This window comes from Triticum dicoccoides, chromosome 2B (assembly GCF_002162155.2).
Source record: "Triticum dicoccoides isolate Atlit2015 ecotype Zavitan chromosome 2B, WEW_v2.0, whole genome shotgun sequence".
NCBI classification, from domain to species: Eukaryota; Viridiplantae; Streptophyta; class Magnoliopsida; order Poales; family Poaceae; genus Triticum; species Triticum dicoccoides.
Window position 1 is genome coordinate 587844065 of NC_041383.1, and position 17499 is coordinate 587861563.

The following is a 17499-nucleotide window of genomic DNA, read 5'->3' on the forward strand; positions in this document are numbered from 1 at the left end:
AGTGAAGCTTCACACCGATAAGATGTGTGAAATATGAGAAGTCCATCCGAAGGCGAAGGCGGAGACCAGAAGACAACCCAGGAGCCCATGGCCCATTGTGCTAGTAGATAGTCACTCACCTGGCATGTGGGTGAGGCATCATCGAGTTTTCTAAACTTGTGCCCATTTAGGCATCTCTCTCGTTCCTCCTCCGAGCTCAGTTTGTGATTCAACCAAATTCTAGCGTGACGTCGTGAATCTTATACCCAATTGACAATCAATTGATAACCCGAAGTGAGGTCGTGACACAGGCACCCAGTTCGTAGCTCGCCATGGTGTGGCGTGTTCCGCTGCTGGCGAGGTAGCACAACCGCTGCGGGTCCCATATCAGATGCACTAAGGCGAGGCTCTCCAGGAAAAAAACCATAAAATCAGGAAAAAGGAAAAAAAAACAAATGGTAAGCCACACGTGTGGCACGAAGTAACACCACCCTGCTATTTTTACAACTAAAATTACCATAAAAAAGAAATCCCAAAAAACTGAAATTGACATCCAAACAGAAAGTCGCCATGCTTCACAACAAAAGCTGCCATCCCCGGATAACTAAAGTTGCCATCAAAAAACATCAGGACGAAATTGCTTCGTGCCACACGTGTGGCACTTATCAGGGTCCAAGAAATAAAAGAAAAGAAAGAAATAACAAAGGAAAAAACAAGAAAACAAAGAATCCGGACAAGAAAAAAAAAGTGCTATTGGGCCACAACCCGTGCGGGGAGTCAAAGCCCAGAACGGACTCCTCATCTCGGCGAAGGACAAAGTTTCCGGACTCTGAATTTGAAGCGGACCTGAGCCAAGTTCACGAACGGTCTCGCGCGAGTTCCCGTTCCCCCTACCTCAGGAACCTTCCAGAATTGCTCCTTTTTCCCCGTAAGAAAATACAACTTCCAGAATCGTTGAGATCGGACGGCCACCGTCGGGAATCAATAAGCTAGTCAAGTACAGGCATACTAATGACACTATGTTTGTCTATATATTCAAACATATATTATGTTTCCGGCTAATACAATTCTAGCATGAATAATAAATATTTATCATGATATGAGGAAATAAATAATAACTTTATTATTGCCTCTAGGGCATATTTCCTTCACTGACTGCATGCATCTCTTCTTGTAAAAGAAAAAGAAAAGTATCTCTCTCATGATTGTTTGTATCTCTAACTTTCCTATCATAAAGGATTTAGTTGCCGCTAATCAATGATTTATCCAAGGTTAATTTCGCCCTAACATGTATATAATGGTGTGCCTTGATCACCGTGCCAAAAATAATACACCTTATATAGAGGAATGGATGACGTACCGCCAGAAGCGATAACCTTTGTTACTATGTAATAGGTATATATTATCATTATATTATTATTATTATCAGGTAAAGAAAATAAAAATAAAGGTAAAGAATGAGAATCAAGTGATAACTGAGTGAGGTCGTGCCACAAGCACCCAGTTCGTAGCTCGCCATGGTGTGGCGTGTGCCGGTGTTGGCGAGGTAGGACAACCGCTGCAGGGTCCCATATCAGCTGCACCATGGCGAGGCTCTCCAAAAACAAAAAATAAATAACCATAAAAATTAGGAAAAAAGAAAAGAAAGAAATAACAAAGGAAAAAAGAAGAACAAGAAAACAAAGAATCCGGACAAGGAAAGAATCCGGCAGCGCTGTGGGCGACTCGCCCGCTCGCTACGCGAGTCAAAGCCCAGAACGGACTCCTCGTCTCGGCGAAGGAAAAGTTTCCGGACTCTGAATTTGAAGCGGACCAGAGCCAAGCTGACGAACGGTCTCGCGCGAGTTTCCCTATCCCCCTACCTCAGGAACCTTCCAGAATCGCTCTTTTTTCCCCGTAGAAATAATACAACTTCCAGAATCGTTGAGATCGGACGGCCGCCGTCGGGAACCTTCTCCCCCCAATATAATCCCCCTCCTCCGCGACGCCTCCCCCATCGAACTCCGCCAGTCGATTCCAATCCGACGATCTCGAGCCCCCCGCATCCCGGTCGATCGCAACCCAAGCGGAAGCAGCCGGCCAGCCAATCAATCGCGATGGCCGCCGACGAGGCCAAGGCGAAGGGCAACGCGGCGTTCTCGGCCGGCCGCTTCGAGGAGGCGGCGGGCCACTTCGGCGACGCCATCGCGCTCGCCCCCGACAACCACGTCCTCTTCTCCAACCGCTCGGCGGCCTACGCCTCGCTCCACCGCTACAAGGAGGCGCTCGCCGACGCCGAGCGGACCGTCGCGCTCAAGCCCGACTGGGCCAAGGGCTACTCCCGCCTCGGCGCCGCGCGCCTCGGGTCGGGGGACGCCGCGGGCGCCGTCGAGGCCTACGAGAAGGGGCTCGCCCTCGACCCCTCCAACGCGGCCCTCAAGGACGGGCTCGCCCAGGCCCGGTCGGCCCTCCCGCGCCGCCCGGCCTCCGGCGCCGACGCCATTGGCAAGATTTTCCAGGGCCCGGACCTCTGGAGCAAGATCGCCGCCGACCCCACCACGCGCGCCTACCTCGACCAGCCCGACTTCATGCAGATGCTGCGCGATCTGCAGCGGAACCCCGGCAACCTCAACAACTACCTCTCCGACCCCCGCATGATGCAGGTGCTCAGCCTCATGCTGAATGTGAAGGTCCAGAACCAGAGCAATGGCCCCTCCGAGCCGGCGCCGGCGCCGACGCCGGCCAAGTCGTCCCCGCCGCCGCCACAGAAGCAGCCCGAGACCAAGCCGAGGGAGCCAGAGCCCGAACCAGTGGAGATGACCGATGAGGAGAAGGAGCGGAAGGAGAGGAAGGCGGCGGCCCAGAAGGAGAAGGAGGCGGGGAACGCCGCTTACAAAAAGAAGGATTTCGAGACGGCGATCCAGCACTACACAAAAGCCATGGAGCTTGACGACGAGGACATCTCCTACCTCACAAACCGCGCCGCTGTTTACCTTGAGATGGGACAGGTGAGAATCCTCCTGTTTTGGCATTAGTAATTTCCTTAAATGTTTGGTAACAGAGTCCTAATTTTAAACCTGTTTAAATTGCTTGTGTGATTCTTTTTAAATACAGTTGTTTAAGATTCTGTAGGAGAATCTTAGAAATTTGTAAATACGCTTGTTTAAATTGCTTGTGTGATTCTGTAGCAGAATCTTAGAAATTTCTAAATTCACTTAGAAGCTCAACATATACCAATCGTTTTAAGACACATTAATATTTTTTGATAGAGACTACTGGTTGCTAGAATGATTTCACTGTCGAGGCGATCCTTACACATTCGATATTTAATAACAACAGTGATTTTTTCTCTATATATCTGCCTTCTTACCTTTTTGGGGCTTGGACTTGCTCTGTATGATACTGTATTAGTTTATTAGGCTTATTATTGGGCTTGAATGAACTGCAGATTTCGTAAATCAGTACTGTTGGTTGCCTATGATTTTTCACTACCACATGTTTTAAATTGTAATCGGGAACCCTCTCGAATTACTTATGCCTCTGGTGATTTGAGAGTTAATGTTCTGTTTCTCCAAATACCAGTATGATGATTGCATTAAGGATTGTGACACGGCTGTTGAGAGGGGAAGGGAACTTCGTGCTGACTTCAAGATGGTCTCGAGGGCACTCACAAGGAAAGGAACTGCTCTTGCTAAACTTGCCAAGACTTCCAAAGACTACGATGTTGCCATTGAGACTTTCCAGAAGGCTCTAACTGAGCATCGAAACCCAGATACCCTGAAAAGACTAAATGATGCTGAACGAGCAAAGAAGGAGCTCGAGCAACAAGAGTACTATGATCCAAAACTAGCTGACGAGGAGCGAGAGAAAGGTCAGCTGTGTGAATTCTACTGTTTGACACTTAACACTGCTTCTATGCCCCTTATAATCTGCGGGTGTTGATGATGAGGTTTTCTGTTCTTGCTACTGCTCTGCAGGTAATGAGTTCTTTAAGCAGCAAAAATACCCAGAAGCAGTGAAGCATTACACTGAAGCGCTCAGGAGAAACCCGAAGGATCCGAAGGTATGATGTTTTATGTTACTCAATTGCTTGAGCTGAAAATTTCTGTGAAGACGTTTCACTGTTTCATTGGTAAATCTGATGGGAAGAATATTGTTTACATCTGACGGGAAACCCGCATGTAAGATTAATCAAATAATGCGGTGAACATATCAAAACTGCATATATATGTGCTTTCTGAATTAGTCTGTATAATTGATGACTGCTAAGCGGCTACTTGGATTTTGTATTTCAGGTTTACAGCAACAGGGCTGCCTGTTACACCAAGCTGGGTGCCATGCCTGAAGGTCTCAAGGATGCCGAGAAGTGCATCGAGCTAGATCCTACATTCTCCAAGGGATACACCAGGAAGGGCGCGATCCAGTTTTTCATGAAAGAATACGACAAAGCGATGGAAACTTATCAGGAAGGCCTAAAGCATGATCCGAGTAACCAGGAGCTGCTTGATGGTGTAAAGAGGTAAATAGCACTGAAAGAGATAACTAATCAGTCACTGGCTTCTCATCTTAGATTCCACCAGCGGGCTCCTAACGGTTGCTGTCCGTTCTCAGATGTATTCAGCAGATCAACAAGGCCAACAGAGGCGAGCTTACCCCGGAGGAACTGAAAGAGAGGCAGGGCAAGGCTATGCAGGACCCTGAGATCCAGAGCATCCTGACGGACCCTGTCATGCGGCAGGTAAGTTCATCATCAGATGTTTGTTTACTCCTCTTTCTTGAGCCAGAGCTTGGTTTGGCCAACGGTGTGATAACGTTGATGTGTTTGTCGTCTGCAGGTGTTGATTGATTTCCAGGAGAATCCAAGGGCTGCTCAGGACCATCTCAAGAACCCTGGTGTGAAGCAGAAGATCCAGAAGCTCGTGAGCGCAGGGATTGTTCAGATGAAGTAGACCCAAATGCTGAGTGTCGGATGTTTAGTTTAGTTGGTTGACCTTTTCTTGCCTGAGGGCCAATTTCCCTCTAGATTCGGGTTTGTGTAAAAGTACATTTCGTGGTGGTTCTTAATTGGCTTGCATGTTCATATTCATCTCGTCTGAAATTTGGTTTACTTTCTGTCGTCACTGTAAGTGCAACCGCTCTTCGGAACTCCCAAACACTAGTGAGGTGCTCTTCGCGTCTTAATGTTCCTACATACTACTACAAGAAACAAAACCATCCTTGATACAACCTCCTCCGTCCTAAATCGTCTTGGATGTATACGTGTATCTAACACTAAATCATACTCATTCCGTCTCAATATTAAGTGTCTCAACTTTGTGTACTACTCCCTCCGTTCCAAAATATAGCGCGTCCTCGGTTTCCGTGCTTCAACTTTGACCATTAATTTAATCAACAAGACCGACTGCGGCGGGCGAAAAAATTATACCAATGAATTCGTATTAAAAAAAGTTTTTAATTATATAATTTTTGATCCCGCCGCAGTCGGTCTCGTGGGTTAAATTTATGGTCAAAGTTGAACCTCGAAAAGCGTGGGCGCGCTATATTTTAAAACGGATTTTGAGACGGAGTAGCAATCACAAGGAGCTTGGGTCAGTCAATTTTGCCAATCTGAACGAACGTCCTCTGGAAAACAGATTGCAGCCGTGGTGTTCTTCCACCCTGCCCTCCCCTCAACCTCTCCACCATCGTGCTGCCGCGAACTTGCACCACCCCACCACTTAGGACTCGTATAGACCTGCCCCCCTTCGTTCGTTTGGGCTTCTCAACGGAATTTCTGACAGACAATTACCCTTGCTACTTTGCTGCTAATCTGCTTCACAATGTGAAGAAAGAATTATGGGATGTCAACAAGGATCTTTTCCTTTCACATACTATATGTTGCTTCACATATCACATATCTTGGATGTGCCCATGGGAACCTCCAAGCCTGGAATTGAAGATTTCAAACCGATCAGGTGCTCCACCTTCCTTATGATGGTGTAGACTTCTGCTGGTCAAGTCTGTTTTTCATCCCTTCTTACTTCATGTGCTCTCTTGCACTGCATGCTGCTGTGGTCCATCAAATTACAATTACTACCACTATATCTAAATGTAAGACGTTTTAGCAGTTTAATTGAACAGAGGTACTTTAATCACTGCCTATGGAGGAAATCTGAGATGGAAGATCAAGGGATTGCTTTGATAGCCTCGGACAAGGTATGCAGGCCTAAAATTCAAAGTGGGCAATATTGGATGTGGCTACAACAAGGCCCTACTTATCAAGCACCTCAAGGTCAACTAGAATGATCGTTCTGGTAGAAAGATATTCTCAAGTTGCTCCCCCATTTAAGGAAGTAGCCTCCTGTAAACCAGGAGAAGGATATCAGTACTGTTTTGGCATAATAACTGGTGTGAGGAGATCTTATCCAAGAAAAATATCTTGAGCTGCGTTCCTTTGGCAAGAATGGAAGTGACACTTTGTCACTTGTTATGGCTAATCTAGATAAGGGACGCAGCTTCAGTGTCGTAAAGGCACCTGCCTTTGGGTTGCTGACATGTGGACCAGCCATATATTGGGGCCACATGTCATAGACACAAAGGCAGGTGCCTTAAGGCACTGAAACTCAGTCGCCAGATAAGGCGAACCACTTTCTGTCAATTCAAGCTTACGATCGTCGTCCTCTGTTTGCCGTCGTCCGTCTAGATGGCCTATATACCCTTACTTACTTTATTATGAGGATCATGGGCCTTGTTTTTAGTTGTGGCCTGTGGGTAACTTCTATCGTCGTTGCTATGTTCAGGTCTTGGATTAAACTCGAGGAACTGTATACTGTGGATTTTTGAGTTTAATTAAATTAGTGATTATGTCGAAGAAGGGCTCTTTTTTTCTCTCTTTCTCAATGTGCTTCTTGTTTTGATGCTGGTTTTGGTGCTCGATCCATAGGAATTTCGTGGCATGATGTTTTTTTCTATTTCTTGAATATTTTCGAAACGGAGGCAAAGATTGCCTCATCTATTAAATAAGCAGAAGAAAATTGCCCGGTTAATTACGGAAAATCGGGCAAAAACCGGAACAACAAGGGCCAAGCCCACTCCCATAGACTGAACCACTCAGGGCAAAGCCCACCCTTCTCGACGACATGTCGACCTGGGCCAAACAATGCAGCTCCGACTCTGACGGTCGACCTGGGCCAAACAACGCAGCTCCGACTCTGACGGAGAACTCAGAAGAACAAAACCAAGCACGGCTGGCGCCACGGAAGATCGCCGAATGGGCCACCTGCAGCCAGTCATCGTACACCACAGGGCCCCGCCGCCGCAGCTTCGACTTCACAGCAACAAACAAACCGAGGCAATACCATGGACACGCCGGAGAAGAGCCGACTACCGCAACCATTGCCGTGTCACCGACATTGCTCTCACCATCATCGTTGCCACAGAAGTCTGGACGCCAAAGTGATACTCTCGGGGTCGCCGCCCCGACATCCATCGCTCCGTCATGCCCAGCGCAATCAACCGGCACCACCTTCCAGGGCCGCTGCCCCGACATACCACCGCTCCCATCGAGCAGCAACGCCGCACAACCCAGCTGCCCGTAGCCCATGCTATTCAGGGCAACCGCTCGCAAACCACGAACGTCGCACCACATTCGGGGCCGCCGCCCCGACGTAAAGTCAGACCGCCCCCTCTGGAGCGCATCAACCGAGCCGACACCCCTACCGCCCAAGCGGGACAAGGATGCCACTCAATCAATGTCGAGATAGAGCCCCACCTCATAGAGCAGCCACTCACATTGTTCCCGAGATCGCCATCTCGACGCACAAACAAAACTCACCCGGAGCCGCCGCCCCGACATCCACTGTCCCCGACGACGAAGAGATCCGTGCAAACTGCAGTATGCTGACTCTCCAAGGCGATGCCTGAAAGAAGGAAACGACGTAGCCGCCGTCATCGCCCGCGTCGACCATTTGAAGCTAGAGATTTCTCCCGGAGAGTCGTGTAATGGAGCTCCACGGCAACGCCTTCAAGAAGGGAAATGAAGCCATGGCGCCGCCGTTGCCGGTACCGACCCAAAGTCAAGACTGGACTTTCGCCCGGAGCTCCACCACGCCTCTGAATCCAAGCAGATCCGAAGCACCGCGCAGCATGGTCGACGTCCACCTACTCCACCACGTGGTGCGGCGCCCCTGGCCAGCCCGACGCCACCGCAGCATCCTTGCGCTCCCTCGCACCACCGGCGCCACCGCGCGCACTCCCTCCAGCAGATCTGTGCTGCCCGAAGGCCTCCGCGTGCCCTGCGCCACCCCGCACAGCCTCGTCGGCCGCCTGAAGCAGCCACCCCGCACCGTTGCGCGACCTCCCCACGCCAGATTAGTGCGGCCAGGAACCGCGTGCCCTCGCCGCTCCGTGCAGCCCGGACCCGCGCGCCCGTAGCAACCTGCGAAGCCCTGCCGCGCCGCTCAGCGCAGCCTCGTCTCGTCCCCCTGAGCCCTCGCGCCAGCTCGAACTCCCGCCGAACAAAACGGCCCGCGCCGCCGAGATCCAAGCAGGAGAAGAAAAAAGACCCCACCGCCGCCGAGCCGCACGGGCTTTGCCCGACGACCCTCGCCGGCGGCGGCGAGAGGAGGAAGGAGTTGAGGGTGTGGTCCTGTGTGACGCCCGGGTAATCAAGCTATAGTAACCATCTGGTAATGAAGCCACGTCACTTCGATTACTGTTGCTAATCTCGCGTCAGCTCGAAATCGATTCAAATTCAAATTCAAAATCAAGCAAACAATAAAACTTTTCAAATAATAAAACTAAAATGTTCGGAGTGAACCAAATATTGCATAGGAAATTATGGTGGAGAAACCACCCTTTTATAAAATGTTTAAATACTATAAGCTGAACAAAACAGTAACAAAACCAATTATTTAAAAGTTTTTAAAATAATAAACAATTGCAAACTATTTTATTTTAGGTGCCAAATTAATTGAGGTGGTGGCATATTTGTTAATACTAATTTAGGTACAACTAATGTATTCTATAAAACTAAGGTATTTAAAATATAAAATTAAAATAGAAAAGAAAAGAAATAAAACAAAAGTCAAAATAAATAAAAAGGGGGAGACAAAGACCCCTTGGCCCAACTGGGCCATGGCCCAGCCAGGCCGGCCGACACCTCTGGCCTACATAGGCCTCCCCACTCCCCCAAACCCTAACCGACAACCCCAGTCGCTCCCCACGATCCCCTCTCTCTCGGTCGCTCCTCTTCCCCTCACCCGATCCGATTTGGAAGGGGATCGACCCCCCCCAGCGCACGCGGCCGCTGCCCCTGGCACCGCCCCGATGGCCGCGCCGCGCCACCCATCTCCGGCTCGCCACCCCTCTCGCTCCTCTTCCCCGACCCAATCTGGATCGGGAAGGGGCAACGAGCCCGACACCTCCATCACTGACGTCGTTGATGTGCGCCACCACCGTCGCCCGAAGACCTTGCCGTCGTCGGAGCCCCGCGCCGCCTTGACTCCGTCGACGCACGCGTCCCCGTCCTCCTCCTCAACGGCCTCCCTCAAGCCTCGCCGGCCCCTGGTCTCTACTCGATCGTGAGGACCCCAACTCCTCTCCTTCTCTCCCTGTCCCCGTGTGCACGTACATGCACGCGCTCATCGTCGTCCCCATCGCCCACAACAGCCACGGCCATCCGCCGCTGCTTTCGCCGATCCGCCGCTCCTCTGCGCTCTGGTGCCCGCCTCTGCCTGGCGCTGCGGCCTCGACACGCCCCGTCCTGTGCTGCTTCTGCTGCCCGCCGGCTGTGCCGCCGCCGCCCGGCTCCGGCCACTGCACCGCGGCGCCGCTCGGAGGCCCCGCGTCCTTCGCCCCGAGCCCAGCACCGTTCCCCGCCTCCTTCCCATCACCGCGACCGCCTGTGACCCCACTGCGGCTGCGCCTGCCAGGGCCACCGTCGCCCGGGTTCGTTTGGCTCCACCAGCGCCCATAACCCGCTGCACGCACGCCCACTAAGCCCCTTGTGCCTATGGCAAACGGGGCCCATGCCCAGAACAAAAAAAAGAATTAATTAAATAAATAAATTAATAAATTGTAATTAAAATATTAATTAATTAATTTAATTAATCCTATTTAGATTAACCTAATCGCTTAGTTTAGTTAATTAATCTGTTAGGTTAGTTAACAGTCAATGACAGCTGGGACCCACACGTCAGTTTGACCCAGTCAAAGCCTTGTTGACTGCAGACGTCATGATGACGTCAACATACACTATTTTGGATAATGTTGAATTAAAATAATTAAATAAATTCTAAAAATGATTAAATGTTTTAAAATTAATATAAAATAAACCATAGCTCGGATGGAAAAACTTTGTACATGAAAGTTGCTTAGAACGACGAGATGAATCCGGATACGCAACCCGTTCATCCGCCACACATCCCTAGCATAGCAAACATGCAACTATCCCCCTCCGGTTCGTCTGTCCGAAAACGCGAAACACCGGGGATACTTTCCCTGATGTTTCCCCCCTTCGTCGGTATCACCTCCTACCGCGTTAGGGTATACTTAGCACCGCATATTGCCTAGTTATGTTTTGTGATGCTTTGTTTGCTCCGTATTTACTGTTTCTTCCCCCCTCTTCTTCCCTGGTAGACCCGGAGACCGGTGCTGATGCCATCGAGTACGACTACGTCACCGACGACCCTTCTTCCTGTACAACAAAGCTTCCAGGCAAGCCCCCCCTAATCACCAGATATCGCCTATTCTTCTCTCTACTGCTTGCATTAGAGTAGTATAGCATGTTACTGTTTCAATTGATCCTATTCTGTTGCATAGCCTGACATTGTTACTACAGTTGTTGATACCTTACCTGCAATCCTAAATGCTTAGTATAGGATGCTAGTTTATCATCATTGGCCCAACATTCTTGTCAGTCTGCCTTGCTATACTATCGGGCCATGACCACTTGGGAGGTGATCACAGGTATATACTATACATATATACATACTATACAGATGGTGACTAAAGTCGGGTTGGCTCGTTCAGTACCCGCAAGTGATTCGGATAAGGGGGCTGAAAGAACAGGTGGCTCCATCCCGGTAGAGGTGGGCCTGGGTTCCCGACGGCCCCCGACTATTACTTTGTGGCGGAGCGACAGGGCAGGTTGAGACCACCTAGGAGAGAGGTGGGCTTGGCGCTGGTCGGCATCCGCGGTTACTTCAAAATAACACGCTTAACGAGATCTTGGTATTTGATCTGAGTCTGGCCACTGGCCTATACGCACTAACCAACTATGCGGGAAAGATATGAGCACTCGACGTCGTGGTATCAGCCGAAGCCTTCTTGACGTCAGCGACTGAGCGGCGCGCGTCGGGTTGGACTGCGTAACGCAACTTCCTTTGTAATGGAGGTTGCTAGGTCTGCTCATCGGCCGCGTACGCAACGTGCAGGTGTGCAATGGGCGATGGGCCCAGACCCCTGCGGGCATAGGATTTAGACTGGCGTGCTGACCTCTCTGTTGTGCCTAGGTGGGGCTGCGACGTGTTGATCTTCCGAGGCCGGGCATGACCCAGGAAAGTGTGTCCGGCCAAATGGGATCGAGCGTGTTGGGTTATGTGGTGCACCCCTGCAGGGAAGTTTATCTATTCGAATAGGCGTGTCCCTCGGTAAAAGGACGACCTGAAGTTGTACCTTGACCTTATGACAACTAGAACCGGATACTTAAGAAAACACACCCAGACAAGTTCCACAAACAACCCGGTGATCTCTTTTCCACAGGGCGATGAGGGGAGGATTGTCGGGTAGGATTATGCTATGCGATGCTACTTGGAGGACTTCAATCTACTCTCTTCTACATGCTGCAAGACGGAGGCTGCCAGAAGCGTAGTCTTTGATAGGACTAGCTATCCCCCTCTTATTCTGGCATTCTGCAGTTCAGTCCACCCATATTGCCCCTTTACACATATACCCATGCATATGTAGTGTAGATCCTTGCTTGCGAGTACTTTGGATGAGTACTCACGGTTGCTTTTCTCCCTCTTTCCCCCCTTTCCCTTCTACCTGGTTGTCGCAACCAGATGCTGGAGCCCTGGAGCCAGACGCCACCGTCGACGACGACTCCTCCTACACTGGAGGTGCCTACTACTACGTGCAGTCCGCTGACGACAACCAGGAGTAGTTTAGGAGGATCCCAGGTAGGAGGCCTGCGCCTCTTTCGATCTGTATCCCAGTTTGTGCTAGCCTTCTTAAGGCAAACTTGTTTAACTTATGTCTGTACTCAGATATTGTTTCTTCCGCTGACTCGTCTATGATCGAGCACTTGTATTCGAGCCCTCGAGGCCCTGGCTTGTATTATGTTGCTTGTATGACTTATTTTATTTTAGAGTTGTGTTGTGATATCTTCCTGTGAGTCCCTGATCTCGATCGTACACGTGTGCGTGTGTGATTAGTGTACGACTGAATCGGGGGTGTCAAAAGTTGGTATCAGAGCCGACTGCCTGTAGGAATCCCCCTTCCACACTCCTTGGCCGAAGTTGAGTCTAGTCGATGAAAACTATTTTACTAACATGGTTGTGCAACCCATGGGACCACGTCGCCATTGGGTGATATTAGGATCTTTTATTCCTCGTTTATACTCTGGGACTCTTATCTCTCTTCTACTCGGGTTAAATGATTTTGCTAACTCTAACTCTAGGTTCTTGTAAATACTTTCTGCCGGAGAGCCCCCTTATTACAAATGATCGCCTGCTGCGCCAGAAGATTTTGAAGATACTCTCCGATGTTTTCTCGAGACCCTTGTGCCCTTCGCCCTTGCAATCCCTTCCATCGATAAATCCTTATGGACAAATACTTACACCTGTCCTTCTTACTTTCATTCCCAGCTGCTCTTGTTATTACAAGATGCATCGGATTATTCTTCGACTTTTAATAATCTGTTCAGCCACCGCCTTACAGATCTTGCCGCATGAATACCTCTACGAATAATTTCTCACACATATTAAGTATCCGCTCATCCCTAGTTGATCCAGTTAATTCACAAAAGTATTTGAAATACTATTTGAACTTCCGAAAATCCTGAGCAGCTTATTGCTCTTGAAATTCTTGCTTGATTGCATTATGGTTAATCCCTTAAGTCTCGTAATCTTATTGGCATCCCTTGTCATTATCATTTTGAGTGTGTTGATTCAAAATGTTGCGAATGGCCGCAACCCTCAACCAGATCCTAGAATTCATCCTTCCAGCTCAGACATCATTTTAAACATGAGCTGGATCTCGACCAATCAAATTGTCGTCGATTGTACCCCTAAGCCTACTCAACTTATCCATCCTTAATCAGAGCGTTTGCTTCTGATTCCTTAATCTAGAAATCATAATTCCTTTACATTGAGCTTTGAATTAGTCAGTTGTTTCTATAATAAGATCTCCCTGCATTCTTTCTCCTTCTAGTTGAGTATCGATGCTCACATCAGATCCCTTGTGGACCGCGAGATCCTTTGTTGGGTTTTATCCGACAACGTCCCTCCTATTCAATCAATTTGGAAATTCTTTCCCTGATACATATGCCTTTGGTAAATTGTATCCCTGCTTTTCTCAACAATGCTCTGCTCCCTAGCTTGAGTTATTCTCTCTTGAAGTTTGTGGTATATGTTCCTAAGATGCCCTGATGGGTTGAACCAATGCCTTCCCTAATCCGTGTGAACCCAAAAGGTTTCACGGGTCATACTTATCTGGTATTGCACCTGGTAAAACTTTCAACAACTAATGTCATTTAAGAAAAATGAGAAGTGGATGGAAGATCATGCATTGGAGAAGTGGGAGTCGACCTTGAACTTTGTGTTCATGCCCATGGACCCGATGTGGAACTTATCATGGAAGGTTCTTGTAGTAATAACTATTTCCTTGATATATATCCTTTGGTATCGGTGAATTGATCCTTTGCAATCGTGGTTTCGACCATATGTTCTTCTTAGATCCCATTTCTCGGGCAAGTTTAAGCACTTGTCCTCTGTGGATCAATACACCAGTCCAACCTTTACTTTGATCTTTCGTCGAGTATTATCCCCCCCCCCCCGGTCTCTCGAGGATATCAACACTACATCTTATGAATTTTTGATGAAGTAGTACCTTTCACCGTCATAGTCACTCCACGGGTTCTGGGTTGTCGTCAACTGAGAACACCGATTGGTGAATCAAATCAACACTGTGATTCAGTACTTCCAGTACTTTGTTGTTGAGAAGTTTAATACTCCATCACGTCATTCCTAGCCTGATCGGCTACATCACTATCGTGCTAATTATAGTTGTGCTACCTGGTCCTTCTTCCCGGAGCACAATTTTGGCGATGAGCTAAGCTTATGTCAATTTTCCTCATCATATCATTTCGCCTTGAACAACAAGCTTGATTTCAAGTTTGTGTCGTACTCATGGTTCCAATAACCTTTCGCTTCATCATTCCTTTGACTTGATGTCGTCGCTGATTGATTGCATCTTCATGAAATCTCTCGACAAATGTGTCGTGATCTTTATCAACCTTATGAGCTCTTCCAGGATATCAATCAGATTCATGAAGAGAAATACCATCCTTGCCCTTGAAGAGTTGTGTTATCATCGGCCACTTTATTGCCTTCCCTCCAACACAAACTTGTTCGTGTTTTGTGTTATACCTTGAGTTCCTTGCTACCCAACATTGTTCTTCTTTACCTTGGATATTACCACCTTTTATGTCAAGAATGTCGTGGGAATTTCACCACCCCTTAAGAATTCTTGGTATGGTGATACTTCTCAACATCACCATTCTATCTTGGTCCCCGTGTTGTTGCCAACCGGTATACCAATAAGTGAACTCTGTTGTGAGACTTTAGTATTTCTAGCAACCCTATTGCTTTGAAATTAATGGTCGATAGTAACATTCTAAGTCTATTGCTTATTGAATCATCATTCAAATATTGATCATGCTACCTAGTCCAGCTTTCCGGGTGCACCCTACTATCATTGTTGAAGTGTGTATCTTTTCCTCAAGCATACATCATTATATCATTTGATCTGTCAAATGTTATCTCCTTGTTCACATAATTGTGGAAATCCATTTGTTTGGAAATCACGATGAATTGTCGCTAAGTCCATCGGCCACCTCCTCACCCTTTCCTTGATTTAATGATGAACTCTTGTTAGGAACTTGCTTCCATAGTTCATTTCCTGAGAATCTTACAATGTTATCTCATCAATGTGTGTTGCACCTTTCTTCTCGGGCATCCTGAGTTTGAGGTATCCTGACACCAATTAGATCTGAATCTCGATCAAATATGATGGTTGGAACATTTTTCAAAAGCCATAACATTGGTCTTTGTTTAGCCCAGTAAGGTGGCGTCATGTCTAGCACCCCTGGCCGGAGAACCTATTATTATAGTTTCCTTTCTAACAAGGTTAGCCATTCTTCCATGAGGAAATTGTAAGCCTTATTCCATGAATTGTTCCTGATGGATCCTTTGTGCATCCAGTCTGACTTTGCTTGAATCCCATGCCAATGCTACCTTGAAGCATGTCTGTGGTACTCCGGTTTTCAATAAGTACATCTGAAGCACAATGCTAAATTTTCTTTATCAATTATCCAAACACCGTTGTATGAGTAATGTCATGAAATTTCTCTCCCCTTTTCTAAAGGGGTTTCTACGTTATATCCTGTCATGAATATCATGCTCTGTTTGTCCTTGGGTTTAATCACATTTTTCTTTCCATTGTTTGGATTAAATCTGATAGACACTTTTCCCTTTTCATTGGTTTGTTCAAACCCTTTCTTGTGATCTATATAATCTACGCAATAAAGATTCACTTCTTATGTAAACACCTCGGTGTACAATTCCGTTAGCAAGACCCTGTTACTATTGTTGATGACATTCCGGTAGCCGCCGATGGACGAGAACTTTGCCTATTGGTCCGCCTCTTTTCAACGAGCAGGAAAATGGTTCTCTTCGTCCCTCGCCCTTGGTACCGACATTGTTGCCGACATAACTGATAGGCTACCCTCTGACATGTCTTGCTATCATGACTGTGCAAGATGTTAACGCCCTTCCTACTTTAATCACATGGTGGGCCCACAACCCATAGTTCCACAAGATCGAAACCTGACTCTCCTGTGCACCCCTGTTCCCAAATTTATTCCTCGCCGTGGCCTCGTATGTAATTCATGGACCACCGTCCTACTGATCTATACTGGTATCAGACAGAATACTTATTCCGATTGCTTTGAACCCCCTTTCACACTCTATTTCAGGCATCGAACGATTGCCTGCCGCTTGAAACTTCTCATGACACCTTCTTACTTTGCTCTCAATATTTTCTAAAGGGTTCTAATTCGAGAGTTACTTTCCCCCACCTTCCCCGATGTTATCAACAAGTTAGTCAACCTTGCAGAGGTCTATTCTCCCGTCCCCTTTATTCCTTCGTAAGTACGATGGAGTTCCCAAAGAAAGGATGCCAACTTCATCATGAGAACCTGAAGCAGAGAAATGAAGACATCAAGGTAATGGATTGACCTCTTCGAGAAGAGTAATTAAGACCAAGAAGACTCGTTAGAATTTCGTAACCAAACCCCTTCCCCCCCTCAACCCCCTCTTAAATCTCGGGACGAGATTTCTTGTAGTGGAGGAGAATTGTGACGCCCGGGTAATAAAGCTATAGTAACCCTCTGGTAATGATGCCACGTCACTTCGATTACTGTTGCTAATCTCGCGCCAGTTCGAAATCGATTCAAATTCAAATTCAAAATCAAGCAAACAATAAAACTTTTCAAATATTAAAACTAAAATGTTCGGAGTGAACCAAATATTGCATAGGAAATTATGGCGGAGAAACCACCCTTTTATGAAATGTTTAAATACTATAAGCTGAACAAAACGGTAACAAAACCAATTATTTAAAAGTTTTTAAAATAATAAACAATTGCAAACTATTTTATTTTAGGTGCCAAATTAATTGAGGTCGTGGCATATTTGTTAATACTAATTTAGGTACAACTAATGTATTCTATAAAACTAAGGTATTTAAAATATAAAATTAAAATAGAAAAGAAAAGAAATAAAACAAAAGTCAAAATAAATAAAAAGGGGGAGACAAAGACCCCTTCCCCCACTGGACCCCTTGGCCCAACTGGGCCATGGCCTAGCCAGGCCGGCCGACGCCTCTGGCCTACACAGGCCTCCCCACTCCCACAAACCCTAACCGACAACCCCACTCGCTCCCCATGATCCCCTCTCTCTCGGTCGCTCCTCTTTCCCTCAGGGCATGTACAATAGTTCTATCTTAGCAATGCCACGTAGGATAAATGATGAGGTGGAGGAGAGAGAAATCATAAGAGAAGGCTTGTCTTCTCTTAATTAAGAGAAGGCAAGAGATGATCTCTCAGCACAATATGTCTCACCACGTTTTTAGGAATAACTAGTTATTGAAGATAAGGCTAAGAGATGATTCATTGTAGACATGATTTTTTGTCATCTCTAAATTACATGCAAGATTTAAGATAAGACTATTTTATCGACCATTGTACATGCCCTCACCCGATCCGATTTGGAAGGGGATTGA

The 17499-nt window shown here is 47.4% G+C and overlaps 1 protein-coding gene across 1 annotated transcript; it reads left to right on the forward strand.

Moving 5' to 3' along the window:
• Positions 1-1905: 1905 nt before the first annotated feature.
• LOC119365040 (hsp70-Hsp90 organizing protein-like) lies at positions 1906-5056 on the forward strand. The gene is made up of 6 exons (XM_037630625.1): positions 1906-2966; positions 3541-3829; positions 3936-4021; positions 4254-4477; positions 4570-4696; positions 4794-5056. The coding sequence occupies exons 1-6, from the start codon at positions 2076-2078 to the stop codon at positions 4905-4907; spliced, it is 1731 nt and encodes a 576-aa protein (XP_037486522.1). The 5' UTR covers positions 1906-2075; the 3' UTR covers positions 4908-5056.
• Positions 5057-17499: the final 12443 nt, after the last annotated feature.